The 27,815-nt window shown below is 39.2% G+C and overlaps 1 protein-coding gene across 1 annotated transcript in view; it reads right to left on the reverse strand.

Moving 5' to 3' along the window:
• Positions 1 to 27,815, reverse strand: part of LOC105530468 (cysteine-rich motor neuron 1 protein-like) — a gene marked incomplete at its 3' end in the record, with an annotated part of 88,544 nt that overhangs the window by 47,772 nt on the left and 12,957 nt on the right. The window contains exon 3 of the mRNA XM_011968035.1: positions 24,348 to 24,521. Within this exon, the coding sequence (XP_011823425.1) occupies positions 24,348 to 24,521 (174 nt within the window). The remainder of the gene's footprint in view (positions 1 to 24,347; positions 24,522 to 27,815) is intronic.

Raw genomic sequence — 27,815 nt, forward strand, 5'->3', positions numbered from 1 at the left:
AAAAAAAAAAAAAGAATATAAGCACTCACGTTAAATTTCTGCTTATGGTTTTGGATTTAACCGTAGTTATGTAGGACCAAGGATCAAAAGACTGTATGAAAACACTAGTTTTTACAATGCTACTGCAATAAAATTTCCTCTAAGCTGATCATATAGAGGTCTCAGTTGCCAATGTTAAACACCGTGGGGTTTCCAGATCTCCAGTGGCCTCTGTGGAATGAGGCAAAACAGGCAGGAGAGACTCAAGAAGGTTGCACTAGCTTCCGAAATGGCTGAAAAATGAAGTTCAAATTCTGGGCCACGACACTCAAAGCCCTTGGCCACCGGGACTCAACTAACTCCGAGACATATTCTCCAACTGCCCATCTGTTCTGCTATAGCAGCACCTATGCTCCAGTCACATGAGAGCTGTTACAGCGTCAACTGTGTTCTCCTTTCCTAGCCCATGTCCCTATGCCTTCTCTGCTTCCCCAGCTGGCAAACTCTTAATTATCCTGCAAACCTCAGCTCCACAGGGGTGAAGACCTCCTGAACTTTTGAAAAGAGTTAGGCACTGGCATGCACAGGTGCTATGGAAGAACCTCTCAAATGGCACTTAAGACCCTGTACGTATGGTAAGAGAAAGGGATTTAGTGTCCTTGTGTCTGCATTGTGCCTGGGACATCACTGGTGATCATTATTAAATCTTGATGGACTGAACAGTTGAGACAATAAAGTAACAGGATTGGTTATGAATATGAGATCCAGAATGAGACCATCTGGGTTCCAACCTCGGCTCTACCTCTCCCTGCTATGAAATCTTGGGCAAGTTACTTCACCCCTTTAACTTACTTCATGGGGTTCTTGGGTGTGTTTAAATAACATAATCCATAGAAAACACCTAGGGACATCTGATATATAAGCATGCTCTAAATGTTAGTTATTATAACACCACATTCTCATTCTCAAAAATAGGAGATTTGTTTTTAAACCAATGAACCAAACTAATATAGGTTGCTGGTGGGCAAGAGAACACTAACCATGGAAGACATGGTTATCAAAGAGAAGATGTCAGAAGAAGAAAGAGGGCAGGAAGTTGGCAGGGGGAAATAAATACACCTGAGTTAAGGGCTCAAACACAAAAACAGAAAACAATAAGAGGAAACAGAAGTCAGAAGTGACAAACATTTAAAATGAACAGACAACCGAATGCCATTTTAAAGTCACAAGATCAACAGAAGAAAGAAAACAATCACAGGGCCTTAAAGCTATGTATTTGCTAAAAATTAGAATTATTTATAAACTGCCATCATTTCTGAATCTCACCACTGACTATGATGACCACTGTATGATGTATGATGACCATATAACCACATCCCAGATATTTCAGATGTGCTGCGTAGATTACCTATGTCAGAACCAAAAGCCCCCTTTAAATTTATTTACTCATGCACTTCTCATTTTGAGATAATAATTGGCTCCAGGAGAAATGAAATGAAGCTTTATGCTCAGATTCTAACATAAGCTTCAGAAACAAGAGAAATAATACTAAAAGAGTTAGTACCCCTAGAAGGAGGCACAAGACCTCCTTCTTCAAATCAGTGCATTTTCAATGTGGTAAGTAAGCGCTACAACGTGGTACATTATCAAGAACACGGAATGTGAATGGGCAGCCTTAACAAGTCGCTAATATCAAAACTACCTATTCTGGGATGTCAATGAGTCTATTTCAAGTGGCAATAAAATGTGCTCTTATTAATGATGCAAACAGGAGATTAGAATATTAACATAGTACTTCAAGGAGCTGTAGTTTTTAGTGAACCATGTGTTCAATCTGATGTCAATCACAACTGTCGGAAGAGGTAAATCAAAAAGACAAAGCTACTACTGAAAATGACAAAAGTATATGTATCTTTTAATGTTGCAGAGAGTAAGTCCTTTCTCAACCAAATTACCATGTTGTCCTAACAATAAAAAGCCTTCTTTATGACTAGAACCTTAGTTTTAAACCTTAGGACACCTTCCTCTTGAACAGGAAGCCTATAAACCACTCAGCTACTCTACTGATTGCTGGAAAATTTCTTTAAATACGCTAGCATTTAATTAGCAACATCCACTTATATTTATTACAGGGATAGTGTCAGGATACATCAGGCTAATGACTACAGCAGGAGAGAGGAAGGGGAAGTGGGGAAGGCAGTAGGAGGAGGAGAGGAGACAGAAGCGATAGAGCCGGGATTTTAAACAACTGTAAGTGGTGATGACACAGTGGCCTAGGACACAGCTCTGGAACCACCATCTCATTTTAACAGAGAGGGCAAGGAAGGTGCCTAGAGGTTAAATGACTTGTCCAAGGTCACAGATCCATGGAGACCTCAGGACAGAGACCCAATGGAAAGAAAAATTTTGATCAAGACACAGACACCTCAGTCATCCGAACCCTGCCAACAGAGTGGTGATCTATAGATGCGATTTCCTATTGAGTGAAGGCTGCTTTACCTTGTTTCTGAAGTTGATTCCTTGGTTTAGTGGCCTTATACCACCTCTGTATTGCACAGAAAAGGGGAACCTGGACATGGCAGAATAAAGAGCTCAAGCAGCTGGGCATGGTGGCTCACTCCTGTAATCCCAGCACTTTGGGAGGCCAAGGTGGGTGGAGTGCCTGAGCCCAGGAGTTCAACACCAGCTCAGGCAACATAGTGAAATGCTATCTTTACAAAAAATACAAAAATTAGCCAGGCAGGGTGGTGTGCACATGTATTCCCAGCTACTTGGGAAGCTGAGCCTGGGGAGGTGGAGGATGCAGTGAACCACAACTGCACCACTGCACTTCTGCTTGCATGTCAGAGCGAGACCCTGTCTCAAAAAGCAAACAATAAAAAGAGCTCAAACATGAAGAGTGAGAGAGCAAGACTCAGAAGAGTCTGTCGTGTCACCTGGGGCCTTGCACTCCTGCATTGTGCCTTGAATTTCTCCCTCTCTGCTGGCTCCTTCTCTTCTACTTATAAACATGCTCCATTTCTACAATTCAGAAAGTAAACACTCCTCCTTGAGTTCTTACTTTATCTTCAGGCCTGCTCCCTTAGTCCCAACCTTCTTGAAAGCATAGTTAGTGCTCACTTAGGTGCAATGTGCCTGCCACTCAATGCTGCACAGAAGATCGGCATGCACAACTCTCCACTGCCATCACCTCCTTGGTCTAGGAAGCCGTCCTGCCTTTCTTCTCCATTTACTGAAATCCTGTTCATCCTTCCATGTTCACAAAAATGCCACGATTTCTGATTTTCCTAGTCAGAATATAACTCCTTTCTCAATAATCCTGTGTATTTTCCTTGTTCCTGTAAATTGTGAAAGTACTCATTTCACTCTACTTTCTATTCTAGTGAGTGGTGTTCATGCCTGTCTCCCCAAGAAAACTGGAAGCCTCTTGAGTTAGGGCCATACCTTATTTATCACTCAAACGCTCACTGCATTTAAACCTTCTTTGGTTCGAGTTTAACTGGCACCAATTTATTCTGGATCTTCGTATTATTGTTTTTAAGATCTCAGAGATGCAGTGGAGATAGGTCTTAAGCTTTGGAGACCCTACAAGGATCCCAAACTCCAAACGCTCAGATAACAGATCCCTGAAATGAAATAGACTGAGTTTAGAATAAGGAAGAAAGATAAGAGAAAGGTAACAGAAATTGAATATATATAATCTGCTATGATAGTATTTCATATTTCAGGCCCCAAATGCTGCCATGAACCACCTTAGCTTTGTTAAATTGGTAAACAGGTTAGTAAAAAATTGAAGTATCTTAATATTGCCGGAAACAGGCCAATAAACAAAGTTGTTTCAGTGTAAAGGGGAAAATGCGATGGCTGAGAGGAAACAAAGGCGAACAGAAAACAGAAGAGGTATGGTGGAAGAGACAGTAAGGGAAGAGAGAAGAGGGGTGAAAAAAAGGATGTCAGAGAAAGTTACAAAGCATTTAATCACTACAGACACAGGAGCTAAGTGGTCTGGACAAAAGACAAAAGAATAAGGGAAGGACTGCAACATCTGCACCATGCAGAATGACAGACTTCTGAAGAGGACAGAGTCCAATGTGAGTGGCGGGATTCTGGGTGGACGGCGCTGAGTCTGTTATCTCCTGAAACGTGTGAACTGACCTGGATGCTCTTCCCACCTCTTTGCTTCCCCATCCACCACCTCCGACATGCTGAGGAGTAGAATCAGAAACAGAGCCCTGGCAATGGCTTCAGCTGCACAGCTGGTCATGCTCTGAAGCCAGGACAGACTGGGCTCAGGAAAGAGGCTGTTCGACTACAGAACAGATTCTCCCATTAATCAGGAATGCTCATGGGAGGAAGAATCGGAGCCAGTCAGCTACTGGTCTGGATATGGCTAATAATTTCTCTCTTTGGTTTCTGGAGGATCTGTGCCAGGGTTTCTTCCAACTGCACACAGCAAGTATGATTTTCCTTCTGTATCTGAAAAACTGGCAGCAAAAATACCGAAAAGAAATGGGACTAGGGCCAAAAGGGTAAGCTTAAATGAAATTAGGCTTAAACTAAAATCAAATGACAGGTCAAAAAATACTAAACCTGTGATGTCTCTTCCTTTCAGAGGACAAATGCAGTGTTGTAGTAAGAGTTAGGTCTTATGTCTTGTTTTCTAAATTCTGAATGTGTTTTATACTTACGGATACTTTCTGATAATCTCTTCACAGTATCTTTATTGATTGTTTTCAATCAAGGAACCGGTCATTCTATTCTTAACTCCACATGCTACCTCTCTCCTCACAAGTTTGCAATGGCAATAAAGTTCCTATTCTTTTAGCATATCATAAAAGTTATCTTCTATAATTTAGGTTCCTCAATGGCAATAAAGTCCCATTTTTTTTTTAGCAAATCATGAAAGTTATCTTTTATAATTTAGTTCCCATAGTTTCAATCCATTATTATTATTAATTATCATTATTATTATTTTGAGACAAAATCTCACCCTGTCACCCAGACTGGAGTGCAGTGGTGTGGTCTCAGCTCACTGTAACCTCCACCTCCCAGGTTCAAGTGATTCTCCTGCCTCAGTCTCCCGAGTAGCTGGGATTACAGGCACACCCCACCATGCCAAGCTAATTTTTGTATTTTTAGTAGAGACAGGGTTTCACCATGTTGGCCAGGCTGGTCTTGAACTCCTGATCTCAAGTGATCCACCTGCCGTGGCCCCCCAAAGTACTGGGATTACAGGCATGAGCCACTGTGCCCAGCCCCAATCCATTATTTTTTTAAATCATCAGACACTCATTAACTATCCCCTAGATGCCAGGCACCGTCTCTGCTTTCAGAGGATATTGGCAGGCACACAGGAAAATAAAATGTGGTATGATAAGCACACAGACATAGACTAAGTATAATAAAGTCCTACCACATAAGTCCTCAGTTAGGGAATGGAGGAAGAATGATTTAAACGGTATGGGTTTCTCCACATGCTCTGGAGTGTGCATGAGATATGACACTCACGATCTTTCATGTCCCCCAGCTAGCCTTGGTTCCACTGGGATTCTAGTGTGACAATAATCATGCCTGAAACAGTAGATGCATGTAGTGAAAAACTTACAGAAAGAATCTCTGAACAATTTTAAAGCGAAGCCAAGCAAATTGGGATGTGGGTTTTGTTGACATCCCTGGGGAAGAAACAAAAGCCTTCTCCAAAGGTCAGAGAAACACAGCCTACAGAAGAGACAGAGGATTAGATAAAACAGCAGGAGACACAGCTGAAGAGCTGGAACCAAGAGCTACCAAGGCGGAATTTTCAGTTTTACTGATGTGTTCCAGGTAGTAAAACATTCTAATGACTTGATTTCCAAAAAGCATCACCATATGAAGAAAAGGACTCAGAATCACTTCCGTCTCCAGTGTACTCTCAGTTTCTCAGCAGGTAATTTTGAGTCCCCTTAGTTTTTTCTCAGTCTTACCCATCTTAGGAAATGGTACCAACTGCTTAAGCCAGAACCCTGGGGTCACTCTGAAGTCTACCCCCAACCTCACCCCGAAATCCAACCTATTTGAGCCCTTTTAACTGTATTTCCAAATGACACAGAGAATCTACTCCCTTCTCTCCAACTCCTCTGCTACCACCCTGGTCCAGCTACATAGCAGTCTCCTGGCTGGGATCTCCTTCAGTGGCCTAAATAATCTCTCTGATTCTACTCTAGCTTCCTGCTACAATCCATTTTCCATATAGCAGCCATAGTTGATCTTAAAAAGGGCATCCTCTCATCTCCATCTGAAGCTTCAAACTCTTCCACGGATTCCCATTATACTTAGAATAAAATCCAAACTCTTTACCATGTTGTCTATGTAACTGAGCCCTTCCCTACCTCTCCAGCTTCCTCTTCTGCCCCTCTCCCCGACACTCACTCAATACACTACAGTCACATCACACCTTTAAGTTCCTCGGGACACAAAACTCTTTCCCCCATACTGGGGTCACTGAACACAGACAAGTTCACTCTGTCTAGAATGTTCTTCCCCGAGCTCTTTGCACAGCCAGCTCCTTCTTACCTTTCAGTCCAACTTAAAACATCAGCTCTTCAGAGAAGAGACTTTCTCAAGCTATCCTACCTCAGTCTCAGCACCCTGTAAGTCAACAGCGATCACATAATTTTATTTTTGCCCCTTAAGACTGAAAGCTCGGGGGGACTAGAACCTTATCTGTCTTGTTTGCCCTGAATCTAGCACAGTGTCTGAACAGAGCAGGTGCTCAATAAATATTTGTTGAATGAATGAATAACAGATTAGGGAAAATTAAGTAGGCATTTGCTAAGGGCTGATAACTATCCTATCCAATGTAACTCTACAAAAAAACATATAAACTTCAGATAAAACAAGCTTTTGTGTGTCATTTAACTTTTAAGGCTACTTTTGAGAGCTGCACTTAATTTTGAGGCTATAAGGATTTGTATATAACAGCACTGCTTCTTAATATTTCCATATCAGAACCAGACAAATGGCCTACAGTCACTGGTAAGATGAGAGCAGAGATGCCAAAGCATGAAGGCCTTCAGCAGTGAGAAAGGCATATGGTACCCAACTGAATTGCCATTAAAAAAGGTACATTAGGGTGTGCTGCTCTTATTCAAAGTCTCAGGAAAAGCTCAGAAACCTATTGGATGTAAAGCAGGGAAAACATGAATGTATGAAGATGTCTCCAGCTTACTGTTATGATATGTATATTTTAATTAACAGAAAATCGGATCTCACTGTTTTATTTCTATAAAGTTTAAAAGTGACCCTTTGCTAATGATAAATGACAATATGGTTGACATATGAATAGGGCTGAAATAGAGCACCCCCATCCAAATATATACACTTTACAAGTATATGTAATGAAACTAGGTTCTCTTCTCAGCTATAGAAGAAACACCTTCAGGCAGCTGAAAATTCAGATGAAAATCCAAAAACTATGCGCAGATGAAAGAATTGGAACATGGTGACTAAGCCAATGAGCTCAAAATCAGAGATCACTGCATTTTTAGTACACATCTGTCGACATGCACGTGTGTAGGTACCTAATTTTACAGGCAATTTGTATTTGTGTGGGATTCTGTTTGTCTGCTTGTTGGTTCTGGGCTCCCTCTGAAACAACAAGCCATTCAATTAGGCTCTGCTGTGGCGCGCAGAGAAGAAACATATTGCTTTTGGCCTCACAACCGTCCTTTCCCACTTGTGTGAAAAGCCTGTGTTGACTGTACTGTGAAAAAAATTAAAGGACAGAAAAGCCCTACTGTTGTAACTATGCCAAAAAAGTATAAAGAAACAAACCCAGATGCTAGAATTTGAGGCATTTCCTCTGCTATGTGACTATGTCCTTTAGCTGAAGGTCAAAGGAACATTAAAGGGCTTAAATATTTCAAAGCGGTTAAGTGTCTATTTTTCGTGGCCCTCTCACTTTATGCATGCAGGTGACATGTATTTCACTGACATTTAACAAGCAGAATTTATTCAGCAGCATTCAAGGAAAATCCTAGTATCGCTTTCAAACATGATTTATTAGTATTTCTAGCACTTTATATTAATACAGATTGGTTCATTTTCCTGACAGCCTGAGTCCCCCCAAAATGCCAGTAAGTGAATAAAGTCATTCGTAAGCCCATTCCACATTTACTACCTCCTAATCCCTCAATGTGTCTAGGTGCTGTAATTTTATAACCTTTTTCCTGGGGATATTAATTTAGTTTTGATGCTGAAGATAATAGTAACTAATGTGAGATATAATCATTTTACTTCTCTTCTTAGGAAGTACTTCACATAAGATTTAAAAGACCTGAAATGTCTTCTCTGATAATAGGAAACAACAGTACCTCGGCTCATAGGAAATATAACAAAATCAATCATGTTACACTATGTTAAGCAAACATATATCAAATGGGCCACCATTCGTATATCAAATTTAAGATACCAAAGATATATGAATTTAAGATGTATAAAATTGTGTATATCAAATTTAACACGTAGCAAATGGGCCACTATTTAAAATTCGTTTGTTTTAAATAAGTCTGAAAAACTTTGCTATGAGTCATATGGCAAAAATCTTGATAGAAACGTTAATATGATTGAGGAATACACAAATAATACAAATGCATGAAGCATCAAAGTTAGTATGTGATTTAAAAATCCCTCTGAACTGAACAGTGACAGAACTCAGATGTGGCAAATATTTCAATAAAGAGGGCAGTGAAATACAGCCAAGAACTCCCACTGCTGAGCTCTCGATGGCCAAATATGGAGGCTTCTCCAAAACACAATTTCACTTGGGCTGGGCTGGAATGGGTTAAACGCAGAAATCTGGTGACTTAGATTCTATGGTGATCTTTACCTGTGTCCTCAGTATTCCCCCTCCCTCTGCCCCACCATTTGTAGAAAACTGAATCTGCAAGTTAACAGCTATTCCCCTTTTGCTTACCGGAGTTCCTGGTTATTTACTGAGAATGTTTCAAATAATTCTGTTGGGCGTCATCACAGTTACTAGTGGACATACCATCTAATCATGACCCGTAGCAGCTCTGATCTACCTAAAGGGAGACAAGCTTTCTGACTTGTTGCTCTAGAAATGTCAACAAAAGGAAGGCAGTTTTCGACTTTATCTCTCATATTTCCTTTGAACTCGATAGGGTCAGCTTCACTAGTGTGCGGGAAGCAGATAGACAACACAATTTAATTGCAAAGTTGGGTGCGGTTGTTATAGTGATAAGGGAAATCAAAGTGGAAGGAGTTTGAATAATATTTATTTGAAGAGTCATAGCTTATCCTCTACAAGCTATTTACAAAGTGCATAATATTACATCAATTCTTAGAAACGAACCACTGGAATATATCTCATGAGTTAAGAGTCTATAACTAATTTGCACCATTAAGGAAGACCAAAATTCTCAGGAAACTCTTAACCAGAGAATGTAACACTATTATCAGCACTGTCATATTTAATAGCACACAGGTAACTCTACACACACACACACACACACACACACACACACACACACACACAAAGAATAAGATAAAAATAATCACATGGCTGCACTTATTTCCACATATTACCTATATCATCATGGATGTATATGTGTTTATATACATACAGCTATATAAATTCACACATGCGTATGGGACATATTTGTATACAATGTTCTTCTGGCATACAAAGCAGAAAAATACAAGTGACATGCATAATTTTTTTCAGAAAATGCATTATTTCCTATGCATATGAACACAGACTATTTATTATAAATCCATATAGAATGCACTCTCCTGACTAAAGAGGTTTAATTCTTGACATATCAAAAGGACGCCCAAGGGCAACATTATAATAAGACCTGTACTTAGACATACATGAAGCCAGGCTGAGAGGCATGAAAGAATACATATACAACATTTTTGGGAGTTCCATGTTGCAATGAAGTGTTAACACCACACAATAATTATATTTGAAAAATTCCAGATGAAACAGAAATCAGGTCTCAATCAGAAAGCATTCTGAAGGTCCTACTGTAATCAGCAATCAAAATGCCAAAGGGCACCAAGAACATGTAAATGGAATAGTATTTTCTTTTTAGTACCACAGAGATAAATGTCACTTTAGATGTTACATGCAAGATATTATTTAGGCAGTTTAAAACCCTGACTAGTACCCAGATCTGCATCAGACACAACTGAGAATGTGAGAATTTGTCTCATGCCTTAAAAAAAGTCAGCAAGCAAGGTCCTCTGAGGTCACAGCAGGACCACCATGGAACAAGTCCCAAGTTCCCTCCTCACTGTGACTTCAAGGATACTTGCAGAAGCCACTTTAATGCACCCTCCCATGAACTCAAACTGCATCAAAACACTGAAACAAATGTCTTTTCATGTACACTGTTGCAAAAACACACCTCTGATATTTATAAAAAGTCTGTGAGGCAGACTGGACTTTTTTTTTTTGGCCAAAGCAGCAGGAACAGTAAACAACAGTCTTTAATAGAATATAGATACGTAAACAAGATCAGAATGTGTTCTAGGAATCTTTAAAGTGCCCTTCTATTAGAGGATAACCAGTGTTTTCACCTATCTTTCTATTTTCAGAACTTTTCCTCTTAATAACAGAACATGGGAACACATTTTAAAGAGAAAAAAAAATTTACTTTCTAAACTGGGTGAAAGGACAAAAATGAAAACCCTGACAAGGACAAGATACAATAGTGGCTCATTTTACTTATAAACAGTTTTCCTCTATGTCTGTAAAACTTGGATTTTATCTGCAGACAAATAAATGGATATATTAAGAAAAAGACACAGCAATTTTTTAACATTATTAAATTCCTGTATTGTTCTTTTGTTATTGGAACAGGAAAAGAAAGGCCACTGATAAGGAAAAAGCACTTCATTTGCTTTTCGGGAAACTGAAAAAAAAAAATCCCAGTGACAGAGAAAAGAATAATGAAGTGTAGGAAAACTAGGAAGTTGTCAACCAGAAACAAAAAAAAAAAACCACATCCTCGATTTAGAGGGACATTCCAGCTCCTTAAAAACTCACACAGACATTAATTCATGTCAATTCCTTCCCTCTTCCAACTTTACAGGCACCACTTACTGCTGTCACCTCCTCCTGATGCAGAAAACACTTAGCAAGAGAAACCATGAATCAAAAGCAGGAAGGCACACTATAAGAATATATCCCTACCTTTGCACGTATCATCAACCAATAGGAATCCATTATTCTTATCTTAGAGCATATGCACCATTAAAAGAATGGTCTTATAGGTTTTGAAACAAATTATTCAAATGCCCCAGAACAGTATGCTTAGTGAAGGTCAATATGAACTAGGGAATAAGTCAAATTATATTATTAGAACGTTTCTTTAAAAAAACTTAAATATTTAATTTTAGTGCTCTTAAATACCTTTCTTGAGAAAGTTATAGATTTCACAAAGAACGAAGAAGTGCCGATTCTAGAAGTAAACGTGTCTATAAATCACAAAGTAGCTTTTAAACTGATTAAAGTTAGCTCTGATTCTTACTTAGCAATGTCTTCCAGAATGTCTACCGGGCATAACACTATTCAGACTGGGTATGGCTGCTCTACCCTCATTATAACTCCTTGTGTATCTGATCTCTCCTACTAGACTTCTTAGGGCGAGGTCCTTTCCATATTCATCTCAAATGACCCCATGCAGTGGACCAGCCCCAGGACTATCCTTCCCAAGTGAGCAGGGCTCAGTCAGGAAGGTGCGTCATTGACAGTAGAAATCCTTGCTCCTTCCTTCTGGATTGAATTCAATAGGAATTTCACAATTAGGATTAAAACGTGGGGATGCAGGCAGAAGTAACACTCTGGGGTACAACCAATCAAAAAGGGTAAACAATTTAAATTTTTTCCTAGATTATAGTTACTGATAGAAACGAGAGAAAAATGATGCTGGGCTTCTGAGGTGGAAAAAAACTAAAAGAATAGAATAGGAAGGGCATAGACAGAAAAAGACAAATTTGGCAACCTTTACAATTTTCATGTCAGGTTAGCTTTAGTAACCTTCAACAAGAACTGGAGGAAAGTAGAGCTTTGCTTTGAGGTATATTTTTATGTATGTGGTATGCATTCAGCCTTGCTTCCTCCCATTAGCAAAGATTTTCTTTTTTCTTTTTTAATTAAAACCCTCTTTATTTAAAGGAGCTTTTTTTTTTCTCTGAGTATCTCTTAATCAAGATACTAGTAAATATATAATACTGGCAAGACAGGTGAGTACAGAAAAACACAGTGTCTAATAGAGGTTCCTTACCTATAGTGATAAAATTATAAGAACATTTGATATGATCACTTTTTGACTGCCTGTGAGTTTATGCTAAAGTGGTTATGCCCCCAAATTCTTTCTTGAACTTCCCTTGCACAGATTGCACAGACTTTCTTTTTTTTTTTTTTTTTTTTTTTTTTTCATAAGCAGGACATGAACTGTGCAGCTTGGTTGAGTTGTCCACAATCCCAGATCGTGGTCTTGGAATACTAATTACACTAACGAACGAGGTTTTAATTGCCTGACGGCTCCTGCTTATGCAAACCCTCCGGTTGATGGAGACAAGCTTGGGGCTGCAGCTCTGCTCTGCAGGAGGCGGAGAACCCCTGTGGACACAGAAGGGACAGCTCCAGCTCCCCTTAGAGGGAAGGGAGCCCTGCCATGGGGAGTGGTCTCCACGCACAGCAGCCTTTGCCAGCAGCTCAGAAGGCCTCCTGGGCTGGGATTCCAGATCCTTTCTCATGTCAGGAAAAACCTTTGTCGGGGCCAGGGCTTAGCCGGACACAGCTGGGGAAAGCAGCAACTCAGCAGCTCTGTGTTACAGAGCACATGCCGAGCCCTGGGAAAAACAGAGAGGTCACCTACAGCCAAGTCAGAAACCACAGACACGCGCGGGAGTGCTCAGGGCTCCCCAGCAGTGAACATGTCACCCTGCTAAGGTCAGTCATCAGACCAACATTTTTTAAGCATCCCGGGTAGGTGGAGTTTTAGGCGTGGCCCTCGAGAACACCGTTTATCTGGCTCAAAGTGGCAGGTTGTTTTCGTCCTTGTAATATTAACAATAAGTCTCTTTTAAAAACATAGAGTAAGTACATTCTAGTTAATCCTGAAATAAAGCCCAGATGTAGCAACACCTGCTCACCTACAACTTTTGGTGCGCCTTTAACCAACCTGGGATTAGGTATGGGAAGAGGACAGAAAAGTGCTTGAACTAGGCACATCTTTGGACAGAAGAGATGGCTTCAAAGCTCAGAGTTAAGAGTTAAAGCAAAGAAAAAGGTGAAAAAAAATCCATGAATGAGAGGTATAGAAATTACTACGCTGTTTACAGATGACTGTATACAAAGTATCACTCTAAATGTCAACTGGAAAATTTGTTTTTTGTACCAATCCTTTTTGTAACCTAATGTGTAGGAATAAAAAGGCTCCTTTACACTCACACTCCTGTTGGTAACTAGATATAAAATATTTAATCATGACTTTTTTTTTTTTTTGATGGGCAAAGAAATCACAACAACCAGAAGGTCACTGTATGACTTCCAACAGTTAAAATGCAGGTATAATTATTCAATCAACAACTGCTCCTCTCCAACTGGTCTCAAGCCAAGTTCCCTGAGTTTCCTGTTTTTATTTCCCAGATAATTTGAAACTGGTTTCTGCCTTTTGGTAACCCGTTTTATTTTCCTGGTACCAGTTATCAAGACATCAAAACAATGATTTAAAACATGTTTCTAAGGACAATTCTTCCCAAAATTTGTATCTAAAACAAAAAAGTTTTAAATATTGATTTAACTGTCAATGTAAGTAAAAGTATACTACTTACAAAAATATGTAACTGTCTACACTTTCTTTCCCAATAACATTGCTAGAATTTAAAATGAAACACACGTACTTACATTTTAAAGTCACTTTATATATCTATGTTTACAGATATACATACACACGAATATGGGTATGTGTGTGTGCTTATGTATATATGCTCCAAAAAAGAAAAGACAAAGAATATTGTCAATTTGTGTCTTTACAAAGAGACTGGGATAAGATTTAAAGTTGCATAACGGTCTTACTGCCTTATAAACAAGTACCTTTGATGGCACTTGGGAAGCTAAAGGAAAAATCAGCTGGGACCTTGATGATAATGAGGTCCCTGACCCACCCGGAAGGTGAGGTTAAATGTGTTTTCCTTTGGTCAAGGGAAGGGAATTCCAGATCCTGTGCTCATGTCAGGAAAAACCTTTGTGGGGGCCAGGACTTAGTTTTTCTAAACTTGATAAGCAGTGTTAACTGGATTCCCCTAAAATAAACTTTTTACACAATTTATATGAGCTAAAGCAACACATTTACAAGCATAGTATCACTTTCAGATGTAACTAGCCTAAGAAAACTAGAATCTCTCACAAGTAAGTTTAATGAAGCAGCTGAGTAACTTAAAATTTAGGAATTTGTACACATGAAAATCCTGAAGCAAAGAAGGCATGGTCCTTGCAATACAGAATGCTTGGTTTCAGGATAAATAAGAATCAGAGTTTGAGAGGTTTCCTTTGTTTTTTTGGGGGGGTCAAATATTAGCACAGTTAAACTAATAAGACTTATCAAGTTTAAAACACTAAGTCCTGGCCCCCACAAAGGCTCTTCCTGACATGAGCAAAGGATCTGGAATTCCCTTCCCTTGACCAAAGGAAAACACATTTAACCTCACCTTCCGGGTGGGTCAGGGACCTCATTATCATCAAGGTCCCAGCTGATTTTTCCTTTAGCTTCCCAAGTGCCATCTAAGGTCACATATTCTACTATCAATGAGTATATTAACATCAGTTTGGAAAGGCCAACAGCTTACCCCAAAATCCTTTCCCTTAAACTTCATAAACCTTACAAAATGTACACAACCCACCCATTTCCATCCTCCCTCCAATGGAACAGTTACAGTGGTGATCATTTGTAACAACTGTCTTACTAGTTTAACTCTGCTATATAACAGTCTCATAGTAAACAGCAATTATATTTTTGGAGAACATATAATTTAATTTTTAGTGTATCTGATTCTGTGAATTAATGATTATTTCTACTACAGTCAATAACATATTAGGAAATATTTTGAAATAATGGCATTTAATGCCATATAGGAGATCAATTTAATTGCCAAAAAAAATCCACAGACATAAAGTTTTAGATATATTTGTAAAGTTTAGCAAAGACCAAATGGGTAAACCTATGTAAAGGATCAACTCTACTAAAAGCAAATGATTTTTCCGGCATCTGAGTCCCAGGATTTGTTTTGTCTCTTATCATGTGGTCCTGTATAATATGAAATATTTCATTTTTAACATTTACTTGAGAAAAAAAATTTAACTGCATAATGAAACCATTACCATTACCATTACTATTTGAAGCAAAGCAATGTATAAGATATGCTTTTCTAAAAAACAATGAAAGAAGTAATGGAAATCAAAATTAGGTCCAGTGACTACTTGAAGATAGGATGTTCTCTGAAACCAGTACAACAAATCCATTTCTCTGTGCAGCGAAGTCGATTCACATAAACATTCTGTAACTTTTCTACTCAAACTGTGGTGAAAATGGGCAGTAACAGCTTCTCCTGGGGCTTGCTGGAAATGCAGATTTCCCTAGCCCTAGTCTAGTCCTAGTTAAGCAAGCTCTCTGTGTGACCATCAAGCTCTCAAAAGTTTGAGAAACGTAGGAGACACCCCCAGTGCATGATGCCCAGGCTTCCCATGGACCTTCAGCTGCGTATGGGAATGTGGGTAGGGGCAGAGCTGGGAGCCTCTATCTTCCCTGTACTTATGCAATGGCAGCAGGTTTCTTGCCACAGCTGAAAAGTGTCTCCATGAAGTGGTTCTAGTGGCAGGAACGTTAAGAGGAAATTCTGGTGCACTATCTCAAAGGCAGCATGAATGCTAATACTCCCAGCTCCACCAGGTCACATTCACTTGTTTTGTGTGAGCATTTTACCCCACGCACATTAAAAAAAAACCAAAATGCTTTTGAGAAAAAAAGTTACATAAATAAAAATATGGTATAGTATTTCTTTCTAAATACTAAAGATTTGTTTACTGACAAACATTACAAATGACATAAGATTTACAACATTTTATTAGGCCACACACAGCACAGGGTTGTACTATAGCCTCTAGACCAAGGACAAGGTAACAATCGAGAAAAAAATTTAGCACGTACACTTTACTTGTGTAAAGAAAAAAAAATGTGAAATAAGTGAAATGTAAAAAACTAAAAATGGAATAAGGAACTCATGATATTATCATTTCCTTAGGTAGCACTGAAATAGTAAATTTAGAGTACAGGATAATTAAGTTAATGATCTGAGGCAACTGTTATCTCGGCTTTGAAAAACGAAAAGAAAAAAGACTATAAAACAGAAGTCTTTGTGTAAAAATTAGTTTCATTTCAGAGAACATAGCCATACTATATAAAATCAACATACAAAAACAAAAAAATAAAGCAAGCTCCCATAGTGTATCGAAAATGCATTGTAATTTAGGTCCTTAGAAAACAGTCCTCAGGTAAAAGCAAAGTCAATTTGCACTGGTGAATCTGAGGAGTAGTGGTACATGGCATGTGCTCAATACATTCTTTTTGAATGAATACATGAATAAATGCATGAATGAATCAACAGTTAAAGCAGCTCTAAAACGAAAGCGGTAGCCTCAGAAGGTACTTGTAGAGAACGCTGAGTACCTTCTGGACTGACAGAGTCTATGACTATAATCCTGTTTCTTGACCTCTCTATCCAATTACTTAATCATTTCAGTGCTTCTACTCTGAACTAGCTCTAATCCCAGGTGTGGATCTGACCAGCTCTACTACAGTCAAATACTTTTAAAGGCTTTTTTGGACAAGGGAGTACAAATTAGTCAACCAATCAATGAACAATTAATTAAAATAATATATTCCATTTTATACATCTGAATATCATGGGCGCTGGCAATTGTGTTTTAGACTTTCACTTGGCTAACAGTAGCAGTCCTCAGAGGAGTCACTTCCTGCACCTGCTTCACTGCACGGGGTCCTTTTATCTCACTCTTCGTGTGTTAACACTGCCAGTCACTTTTTTCCTCCATTATGCATATTACTGTCACATTAATCTTCCTAAAAAAGGTCATACTCCTCACATCATTACTCAAAAGTCATTAGACACCACAATCTCCCTCGGAGGGTGACTCATAAATCCTTATCTCAAGCTCAGATCTCTCCCTGAGTTCCAGACCTGTAACCCTCATCCTCCCCTTTATTCTCCATAGATACCTTAAATATAACCAAACAAATCGAGTATCTACCTCATGCAACCTCCCACAAAGCTGCTCTTCTTGTATTTCACATTCTAATAAATGACACCACAACATATCCTGATCATCATCTTCCCAAAATCTATCCTGACCATCTCCTCTCCAGCATTCATCTTGATAATCATCCTCCCCAAATCTGGAAGTCTTCCCTTTCTTCATGCCCTAAAGTCAATCAGCCACTGAAGCCCACTGACTCCGCCTCCTTAATACCTTCCTATCTGTACCTCTCTGTCTGTCCTCTCTTTTCTATCCAAGGCTGCTCTTAAACTCTCCTTCCCTTCTGTTGAACCAATCAACAAATTTCTCAAAGTTGGACTCAATTCCTAGTTCCTCCACAAAACCTTCCTTGATTTATCCATCTTATGAATGCGGCACAGTTCTTATTTTTCCACTCAATATAAAACAATGATGTACAGTATCACATGCCAATTTTTGATTGTTCATTTTTTTCTCTATATATTTAGAGAAAATAATTCGCAACAGTCAAAAAGGATAAACCATTCGACATTCTCCAAACGTTTTCAGCTAAAACAAAGGAGAATTATCTAAAGCCCTAAGTGTCTTCCTCCTTTTGCAAAATGTTCATTGTGCAAGCAGGACTAGGTTCCACATATTCTACACCAATCTAACCAATGTGATGTGTGATGCAGCAATTATGAAAACACATTTTAAGGATAACACAGACACCCCTTCAGCCAGTTTCTGCTTGGTGATAAATCACTGCAAAGTAGGTTATCTTTATTTTTCTATACAAACTCCCAATGAGGTTATACCTTTTTGTGGAGAGATCCGACTTTTCTCATGGATACCTCTTTGTAATTATACACCATAGAGTATGTATGTATGAATTCTACTTAATGAGTTACTGAATTACATTTAAAAATTCCTTGTGACTAATAGCTCTATGTGGATGTCAAATATAATTTGCCCAAAACAAAACTCTTGAGTCCTTCCTAAATCTGCTCCTCCCTCTAGTAAAGGGCACTACAATTTGCTTCAACTCCACATCTATGAGTACTCTTTGATTTCTCTTTCCCTCAACATCCGTATCAACAACTTCTGCTAATTCTGTTTCCAATGATACCTCGAATCCACCTATTTCTCTTCATCTCCAACTCTCAGGTATGAGTCCCCATTCTCTCTTACATGAACTACTAAAAGAACCCCTACCAGCCAACTCTGTTTACGCTCTTGCATCTCCCTACCCCAACCAGTCTCCTTTTCCACCATATTCATCTTTTAAAAGACAAATCATGTCAAACCTTTGCTCACAGTCCTTTAACGGCTTTCCTGTGTACTCATCACAAAATCCACACACCTCATCATCATCTACAAGGGCTCAGTTGGTCTGGCCTTTCCTTCCTCCCTCCCTCCATTCTGGTCACACTGTTTCTTCTTGCTAGTCCTTCAACACACCAAGCTTGTTCTCTCCTTAGAGCTTTTGCAGTTGCTGTTCCATCCATATGGAATTCTCTCTCCTCAGGTCATTATAAAGCAAACTCCTTTGGGCACTGAGATTTCAGTTTGAACTGCCCTTCCTTCATAGAATATGCCCCCGACACTCCTGAATAAAGGAATTTTCTAAGTAATTCTCTATCACAGCATACTGGTTATTGTTTTCCAAAGCTTTTATCATACCATATGCTATTTTCTTGTTTATTTATGTATTTATCACCTGTGTGACCATCAGGTTCTCTCAAGTTTGAGAAACCTAGGAGACACCCTTACTGCATGACTCCCAGGGTCTCCATGCACCTTCAGCCCCGTATAAAAATGTGGGTGGGCACAGAGCCGGGAGCCTCTGTCTTCCCTGTACTTAGGGGACGGCAGCAGGTTTCTTGCTACAGCTGAAAGTGTCTCCACGCTACAGTTCTGGTGGCAGGACTTCAGTCAAAGTCCTCCTTTGGAATTAAGCTCCAAGAAAGCTGTATCCTCAGCAACTGCAACAGTGCCGCGTATGTATCTGGCATTTCATAAATACTTGCTGGATGAAATGAACACATGAATGATTTCCAGTGCGTTTTATATTCTTAACCGAATGTGGCATGGTTTCATATTTCTCATTAGTTCTTGAATTATGATCACTGAATTACAAAATTTTTTTTAAAAGCTATGTACCCAACTTGGAATTACAGGCAAACTTAAAAGTTCAACTTATTCACTGCATCATGGAAACCCTTGGTATTGACATTACTTATGATCACTGAGCCCAGAGAGACCCCTAGAACACCCCTGTGGCAGCTGCAGAGGCTGGCACTATAGAGGCTGGCACTGCTTTTACTACTGTATCAAACTGATGTGCCCATGGTGCACTAATTTCACTTTTGTGGTGCTCAGTCTAACATATACGAAATCACTGATGAATAGGTAGTAAGGCACAGAAGTATAAACTTCGTTAAGATCAAGCTGGGATGACGTGCAGGTCATTCCCTTTATCAGACTTCTTCCTTAGAAAACACAGATCACTCTGACAAACTCTTCTGCACAAAGCCATGGCTGACTGTTACCCAGCATCCTATTTCCTTTATATTTTTGACAAACTGATTTTATGGTGATATGTTCCAAGTATTTTAGAAAACTGAGTAAAATCCAGGACCAACTCCTTTTAAACAAACATAAAGTAATACACAGGAACTTTTTCAATGCCCAGAAATTTCCAGTATTCTCCATAAGTCTATAATATTGAAATGCCCTGCAATAACTTCCACACGTTTTTAAAAATGTTATAGCAACATTTCAAATTCATTTTCGGCATAACCACCAAAAACACAGAAATGGAGATCCATGTTTTCTCATTATGCTCTGCCAAGAATACAATTCTTCTTGCCCTATGCCCACCACTGCACACCTTAATACTATAAACTACTCAGAGAACAGTCCCTAAAATGAGGCTTTAACTAGACTATTCACATTCCTGTAAGGGATTCGGGAGCAAGTCTAAATTCGCCAGGTCATCCATCATCATTGCATTTTACCCCTTCTTGGCTTTGCAAAATCACCCATGCCCTGCACATGCCTCCCTCCCAAATCCCATTCTAGGCCTTCTAGAGCTTATCAACAAAATCCTTTCTGCCCTTATTCTTCCCTCTGGACGTTCCCTTCACCTTCTTGTGTAAACTGAAACCTAGGTAGTATCTGACTACTCTTTTTCCCTTGAAGTCTTCTTAAATGGGAATGGCTTTATCTCCCACATTCCATAAATCCTGGCAGGGGCATAGGTATCCTCTTTGTTCTCACTGCTACTTTCAGATCATTCTTCCTTTTCCCCTTTAAAAAATAAAACTTTGTCTACTTGAAGCATATGCAATTAGACATCACCAGCCACATAGAGGTGTGGCATTTACCTGCAAAACTTCTGGTTCCATGTCTCTTCCCTGCTACTATTCCTTGGCATCTTCACCATTGGTAGAGGCACTTCATCCTGACTCACCTATCTGACCTCCCAGCCCTAGTGATGTTCTTCACCCCTCTTCAATCAACTACATCATCCATGGTAACTTCTAACCCTCATTACAACCAATAATAACTCTGTCTTCAAGTATTCATTTCTACTTACTCCCTTAGCTATCTCACTCCAGTAATTCTTCAATCCCACTAGAACCTCCCCTCTACTCTCCATATTACTGACTCCCTGATTATGTCTCCTTCTCAGTGTAGGTTACATGGTCAATCACTATAAACTCTCTTATATAATTCTCAATCCCCATGACTCCCTCGCTCTCTTTCTATCAGAATGGTCAGGAAAATACCCAACCTGCTACCTCTCTTACCTACACTGCACACCTACATCAGAACTAGAGAAAATCACACAACCATGCTGGCTGGCCTCTCTCCAAAGGCATAACCACTAACCTCAAATAAGCTGTCAGCACCAGTAGGTGACCCTACTACATTTCCCTAGTTAATTCATTTGTCCTTTCCTTTAAAGATATCTGTTTACATTTTCCTCTTTCTCTTTGATTTTCCACACTCTTTCTTCCATCTCAGTGTCAGATGATGACCTTGTTTTATACTCCCCTGAGAAACAGAAACAATTTTGTTCTCCTTATTCCTCAAAGTCTTTGCTCCTGCAATCGCCCGTCTTACATTACTGGCTTTTCCTTCTTACTAGATCGTTGCGATCATCATCCAAACATGCTGTAGTATCTCCTGTATTTTCTTAAGCTCTTCTTGACCCTACATTCCCCTAAAACAATTACCCCTATTTTCATTATCATTTTATTACGAGACTCCTCAAGTCTTCCTACGTCTATAACTTGTACTATCATTCTACTATTTCAGGTTAGAAACCCTAGAATCATATTTGTGTAATTTTCATCCTTCCCTTTCCTGCTAGCAGACACCGTAGGTTCTTCCATCAAAATGATGCATATATCCATTTCTTCTTTGCTGTTTTCCTGCTGCCACTCTAGTCCAGTTTCTTGTGGTACCCCATCTAAAGAGCTGAAAAGCTCTCCAATGAGCCTCCTGACTGCCATTATTTCCCTCTGCTAATTCATTTTGCATTCCACCACAACCAAAGTCTGCCTGATGTTGACTTCACCATCTTCTTTCTGATTCTGTCTGTTCATAAACCCACAATGATCTCTGATTGCTCATATTACCTGGCTTAAGCTTGTTGTACAATGTTTAAGACATTTCATAATCTGGTCCTATCCTGCCTCGAACCTTTATTTCCTATTGTCCACCAACATAAAACTCTGCTCTTTCAGACCAGTTTCCCTAGTGTGTTCCATGTAAGTCATGCAGATTCCCACTTCCACATTTTCTTCTTTCGTCCATGTTGACCTCACTCCTGAAATCCATCATCATCGCTATTCTAAATTGTTTGACTCTACCCTCCATGATACCTTATCATACAATTCAAAATCATACTTTCTTGGCACTGAGGTCCTATAGCATTCCAAGTCTCTGTCACTATTAATGACGTGGATATTTATTAAGTATGATTTTATCACTAATTCTTTCATATACAATATATACCTGAATATAAGTACACTTTTTCCTTCAAAATTCCTTCTCAGAAAAGGGAAATCCCCTAATCCTGATTTCTCACAAGATCTCACATACTGCTTGGTGCTTTATTTTGAATAACAAAGCACTGTTTGTAGAAGATACATTAACCTTAAATGACCTCAACTAATTCCACATTTGGATTACATAGAAGCCATCTGAAATAATAAGTTGGAAAATAACAGGTAAAGAAATTCAATCAGATACAGTAATTATTCCTGTGGGAATGGTCTCAAAATTGGAAATGCTGGATCTCACAAACACCCTTTTTAGAATCACTTTAAAAATCAATCAAGTTAATCTCCACATTGCAAAGATCATAAATACACGCCTAACTAATTACAAATGCAACTGTCCTAATTTTATGTGAAGAGATACTGGGTTTTGGGACAAAACTTCCTGTGATAGCATCATCCTTAGATTCAAAATCTGCTGCATCTCAAACAACTTAGGTGGCAGTGAAGTGGGCATGTTCAGGAGCAGGGCATTAAATGACCTGCAAGGGGGCCTGAGTAGAGATAATGATAGCAATGCTGAGGCATTCACCATTCAGGACAGTTTCCTAAAAATGTAAGAATGGCAAAAAGTAGTAATTCTAAATTGCTGTATGACTTTACATGAGTTTAAATGTGTATGCACAGTTAAATTATTAACTATGTAAACAGACATGTGATCACATCATCTATATCCCTAAATGTTTACATACTGAAGTTGGCAAAATACTCTTTTATGGCAGGCAATGGGTGTGGGGAGCAAAGGGCAACTGAACAACAGAAATGAGTTAGGTAACCAATGGTATTGTTTAAGTCATGATGTGACAGGAAAAATACTTGGTGTGGTTAGTACTAGCACTGATACTCATCAAATGCGTGGAAGCTCAGTTTCCCAATGTTCAAGTTCAAGGACTGGACTAAATGTTCTCTAGGATCCTCTGCAATTCGCAAATGTTATTTCTATTGTTTTCTACTCTATTCTTTTCTAATGACTCAGGAGCACTGGTAAATACGAAGAGAAATGTTATTTTGTAGGCTACTGCAAATTTCTTCTTCCTTACCATTTAATATAACTTGGAAACTAAGTACATTTCCAAAACTTCAGTCCTGCTTTACTGACCTTATAAGCTTGATTTTTGGACTTTAAGAATCCTTGGTATTAGATTACCAACCATTCCATCTTACAATGACATCATTTTAGAGATAAGAGGTATATTTAAGAATGTCTCTTTCGGCATCTTTTTCCCTCAAGAAGAAACCAGGGGCTACGAGAGTTTAATGCTGCTCAGCGGCAGAACTGAGACCCAAACCTAGGCTTTACTCCTTCTGAATTCTGGCTATGAGCCATGACACCAAGCTCTGGGTACTCCACAGGAGATTACTGTGGTGATGAGTCACATTTTCAATTTCTTGAAGTGTTTTCTCAGTTGTATGTATGAATATACAAAAGTTATGGGCCATATCAGTATAATTTTCTTGTTACTTGAATGCAATTTCTGACTTTTCTCCAGAGGTGAAGTGCCTAATGATCCCTCCACGCCCTATGTGATTCCTGCCCTCCAGTAAAACCAACCTAAGCCTTCAATCATCACTGTATAACTCTCCCACTTCTGCTAAAGAGATAACTCTTTCATGCCAGATGAGCCGCATTTCTAATTAGGAGACTCTCCTCATGGAGCACCATCCTACGGTAAATCAAACGGAATGGACCTGGAGACAACAGATGCTGATCTCAAGCACACCGCTTGTGAAATCATCCATTATGCACAGGTGGCCTAGGAGGGCTGACACAGAGGGCCCCGCTCACACCACTACAGCACCGCCATTCCACAGCGTCTTGGAAACACACACATCACATCAGCACCTGGTAAACTTTATGTATCTTAGTTGGGATTATACAAACTACCACTCTCTGTAAACTTCTCTTTGCCTTTTCAAGCTCAAATACTATTACCACTCAGAGTTACATAATGGTAAGGCTTACGACTGGATGGTTAACAAAAATTAATGCTTACCTTCAATTCTCTTTAAAGCTGAAAGGCACATATCCTGACTTGGAAATTCAAAGGGATTGCTGCAGGTTCGAATGGTGTTACATTCACATTTCCCATTGATTATATTGCAGCCAGCAATAAGGTTTTCATTGCATGGTTTAAAACCAAGCAGTTGGTCATCAGTCCAGTTCTCATCTGTAAAACAATTAACAACCAGATAATGTGTGTTTGCAGCTTCATTCAAAGGCCTGTTTGAGGGCAAAAATGCACTGGAATGTCAAGATTAACATTCAATTTTGACAAATCAATTTGTGAAAGGCAGTCTGGCTGAAACTTTACAAATGAATGAAACCCAATCTCTTCAAAATAACTGAGAAAACTGAAATAATAGCCATACATGTAGGCATTAAATAGCTATATGCACAAAGGTTTGAAACAAAAACCCACTACTTCTCTTATGTGTTATTACAACAACAATTGAGATGCCTTTAAAAATGTTTAATATCAAATAAAGATTCCTGGGTTTTTTCATGTTCAATACAATTACAAGAGTCACATTTGTCAATCTACAAAATTATTTTTTAAAAAGTTCTGTTTCGGCCAGGCATAGTGGCTCATGCCCGTAATCCCAACATTTTCAGAGACCAAGGCGGGGGGATTACTTGAGCCCAGGAGTTCATGACCAGCCTGGGCAACACAGTGAGATCCAGTCTCTACAAAAATAAAAAAAACCTAGCTGGGCATGGTGGTGCATGCCTGTGGTCCCAGCACTCAGGAGTTTGAGGTGGGAGGATCACTTGCCCAGGAGGTTGATCACCCCACTACATTCCAGCCAGGGAAACTGAGTGAGACTCTCTTTGAAAAGCTAATTTTTTACTCTATTGGTAGGGACCGACTTTAGATTTAAAACAGCTCTTCAACTTACTACATTAAGGCAGCTAATAATCAACAACAAAAATCAGACACCACCAAAAGAGTCACAGTGGAGGGGATCCCCTCTAATGCATTTGGGGACAGACTGGTAGTATCCATCACTACCAACCCAAAGTCAGAAACGACAACAAAACTAAAGGCCTGCAGCTCAGTGACAGGCTGAGGTAACTGAAAACTGAGGCTGAGACCAAATCAGGTTCTGATCAGGGAATGGAGCAGACCACAATAAATAAAGTACATTTTAAAAACAGCTATCATGGCTCAGCTCCAAAAAAATGCAATGAATATGACAGAATCATATGCAGGTTCAATTCTTAATATTCCTCATAGTTGAAACATCTCTTATAGGAAATTAGACTATCTCTCTATGAATCCTTGGGCCATTACATGGGTTTTTCCCACACTTAGCATTATCTTTAACAGATACTTTACCCACCTGAAATGGGTACTGCCTGTTGCATAGTAAACATGTTTCTGATAAGCATATCTGAAGAGAATTTTTTAAAGTACTTGAATTTAAGAAACCTTAAACCTCTTGCTCAAACTAAGGCAGGTATAAATGCCATCTTAAGAATCTGTTTTTGGCTGGGAGTGGTGGCTCATGCCTGTAATCCCAGCATTTTGGGAAGCCGAGGCGGGCAGATCACCTGAGAACAGCCTGGCCAACATGATGAAAACCCATCTCCATTAAAAATACAAAAATTAGCTGGATGTGGTGGTGTGCGCCTGTGGTCCCTGCTACTCAGGAGGCTGAAGCAGGAGAATTGTTTGAAACAGAGAAGCGGACGTTGTAGCAAGCCAACATTGCGCCACTGCACTCCACCCTGGGCAACAAAGTGAAACTCCGTCTCAAAAAAAAAAAAAAAAGTACAAACAAAAGACTCTGATTTTTATAGGGTTAGCTTTTATTGCTGGCATCACTGCTCAGCGCATAAGTGAGACAAAAGTCTGCTCTTCCGGACTGAAATAAATAATTTTCTCATCAAGAGGTCTTTACAAGAATGTTATTTACTACATAAAGAGCTTCAGGGCGGTCCTTTGAAAAGGGAGAATAGAAAATCTCTGTGTTTTGATTTCAGGAAATCAGGCTCACTTATTTGATCAAAGCCTCAGATTTTAGTAAAATGATTATCTTTCGGATTTGAAGTTTATACCGACACACAATTTATGTTTTAAAATTTGTTCTCCTATTTAGCCTATATTTGGTCCTAGAGAGAGAGAGACAGAGAGACAGAGAGACAGACAGACAGAGAGGAGGGGAGAGAGAGAGAGAAGCAATACACACGCACATATAACATATACACACAAAAGTACATTCCTATCTTCAAGACAACAATGAAATTACTAAAGTACTCTGAAAGGAAAATCAGAAAAAGAATACCATATTGAAAAAATTCAACATAGAAAAGAAGGTGATATTTGTCTTCAGTTATAATAAAATGTGCATCCAAGTGATTTCTTATCTGTTTAACTGTTAACATGCTAGTAGTACTAGCATTTTACTATAGTTCAGTCAGATTTGCCATGGAGGAATTTTTGTAACTACATATGCAAATTCATAACTGAAAGACAGCTTAGCCCTAGGAATTAAAAGAACTTGTAAGAAATTCAAGTAACATTTGAGCTACTGAAAAACTCTGTGTATCTGTCCTCCTGTCCTCCTTTCCTTCATAGTTTTAAGAGGAAACCTTTATTACTGTTCTTATAAATACGTGCAGTTACTGAGTTGATTCTACTGTAGAATTTTTTCCACAATAAACATCCCTTCCCACCATTCTAATTGGAACTCCCTGAAGACACCACTCTCCTGAACTACCACAATGTCTTCTAACCTGGCTCCCTGCCACTATTCTCTAGTCACTCCACCTCACTCCCCACAATGTCCCCAGATCCATCTTCCTCAAAAAACAAACCTGGCCAGTAATTATCTCTTGGCAACAAGAAAATGTCCCAGCTTCTTACTGTAGAATATCAGCTTCTTCATGGCATGGCTTGTAGCTACTTCTGCAGACTCGTCTTTCACCAGTCCCTCTCACATCCTAATGCTCTAGGCACACTGAGGCTCTCACCACAAACCTGCAGGAACTGCTCCCGTGCTTTACTCGGGAGTGTCATCCACCTGGGATACCTCCTTCCCTTCTTCCTCTGATATCTCCTGTTCATCCTTCAAAACCTAGCTCAGATATTACCTCTTTCAAGAAGCCTTCTCCACCTGCCCCAGGAGAAGAAGGTGTTCCATCCTCCGTGCTCCCACAAACATCTGCACAGACCTGTTGGCCCCTACCATAGTGGTTTTATGTAAGCCATAATTCCCCAGCAGACAAAGAAGCCTCACACATGTATATACATACACATATGTGTATATATGTATTATACATATGTGTGTATATACACAGACACATACACGTCACTGGTATGGTCAATGCAGTTGTATCTTTAACAAAAAAGTGCCTAATTAAAAAATGATTAAAAAATATATATACACACACACATATATACACAAAACATCACAAGGAAAACTATGCTTCAAGATATAATAAAGAACCTGTTTAAACA

The sequence above is a fragment of the Mandrillus leucophaeus genome, unplaced genomic scaffold (genome assembly GCF_000951045.1).
Source record: "Mandrillus leucophaeus isolate KB7577 unplaced genomic scaffold, Mleu.le_1.0 Scaffold823, whole genome shotgun sequence".
In the NCBI taxonomy this organism is placed as follows: domain Eukaryota; kingdom Metazoa; phylum Chordata; class Mammalia; order Primates; family Cercopithecidae; genus Mandrillus; species Mandrillus leucophaeus.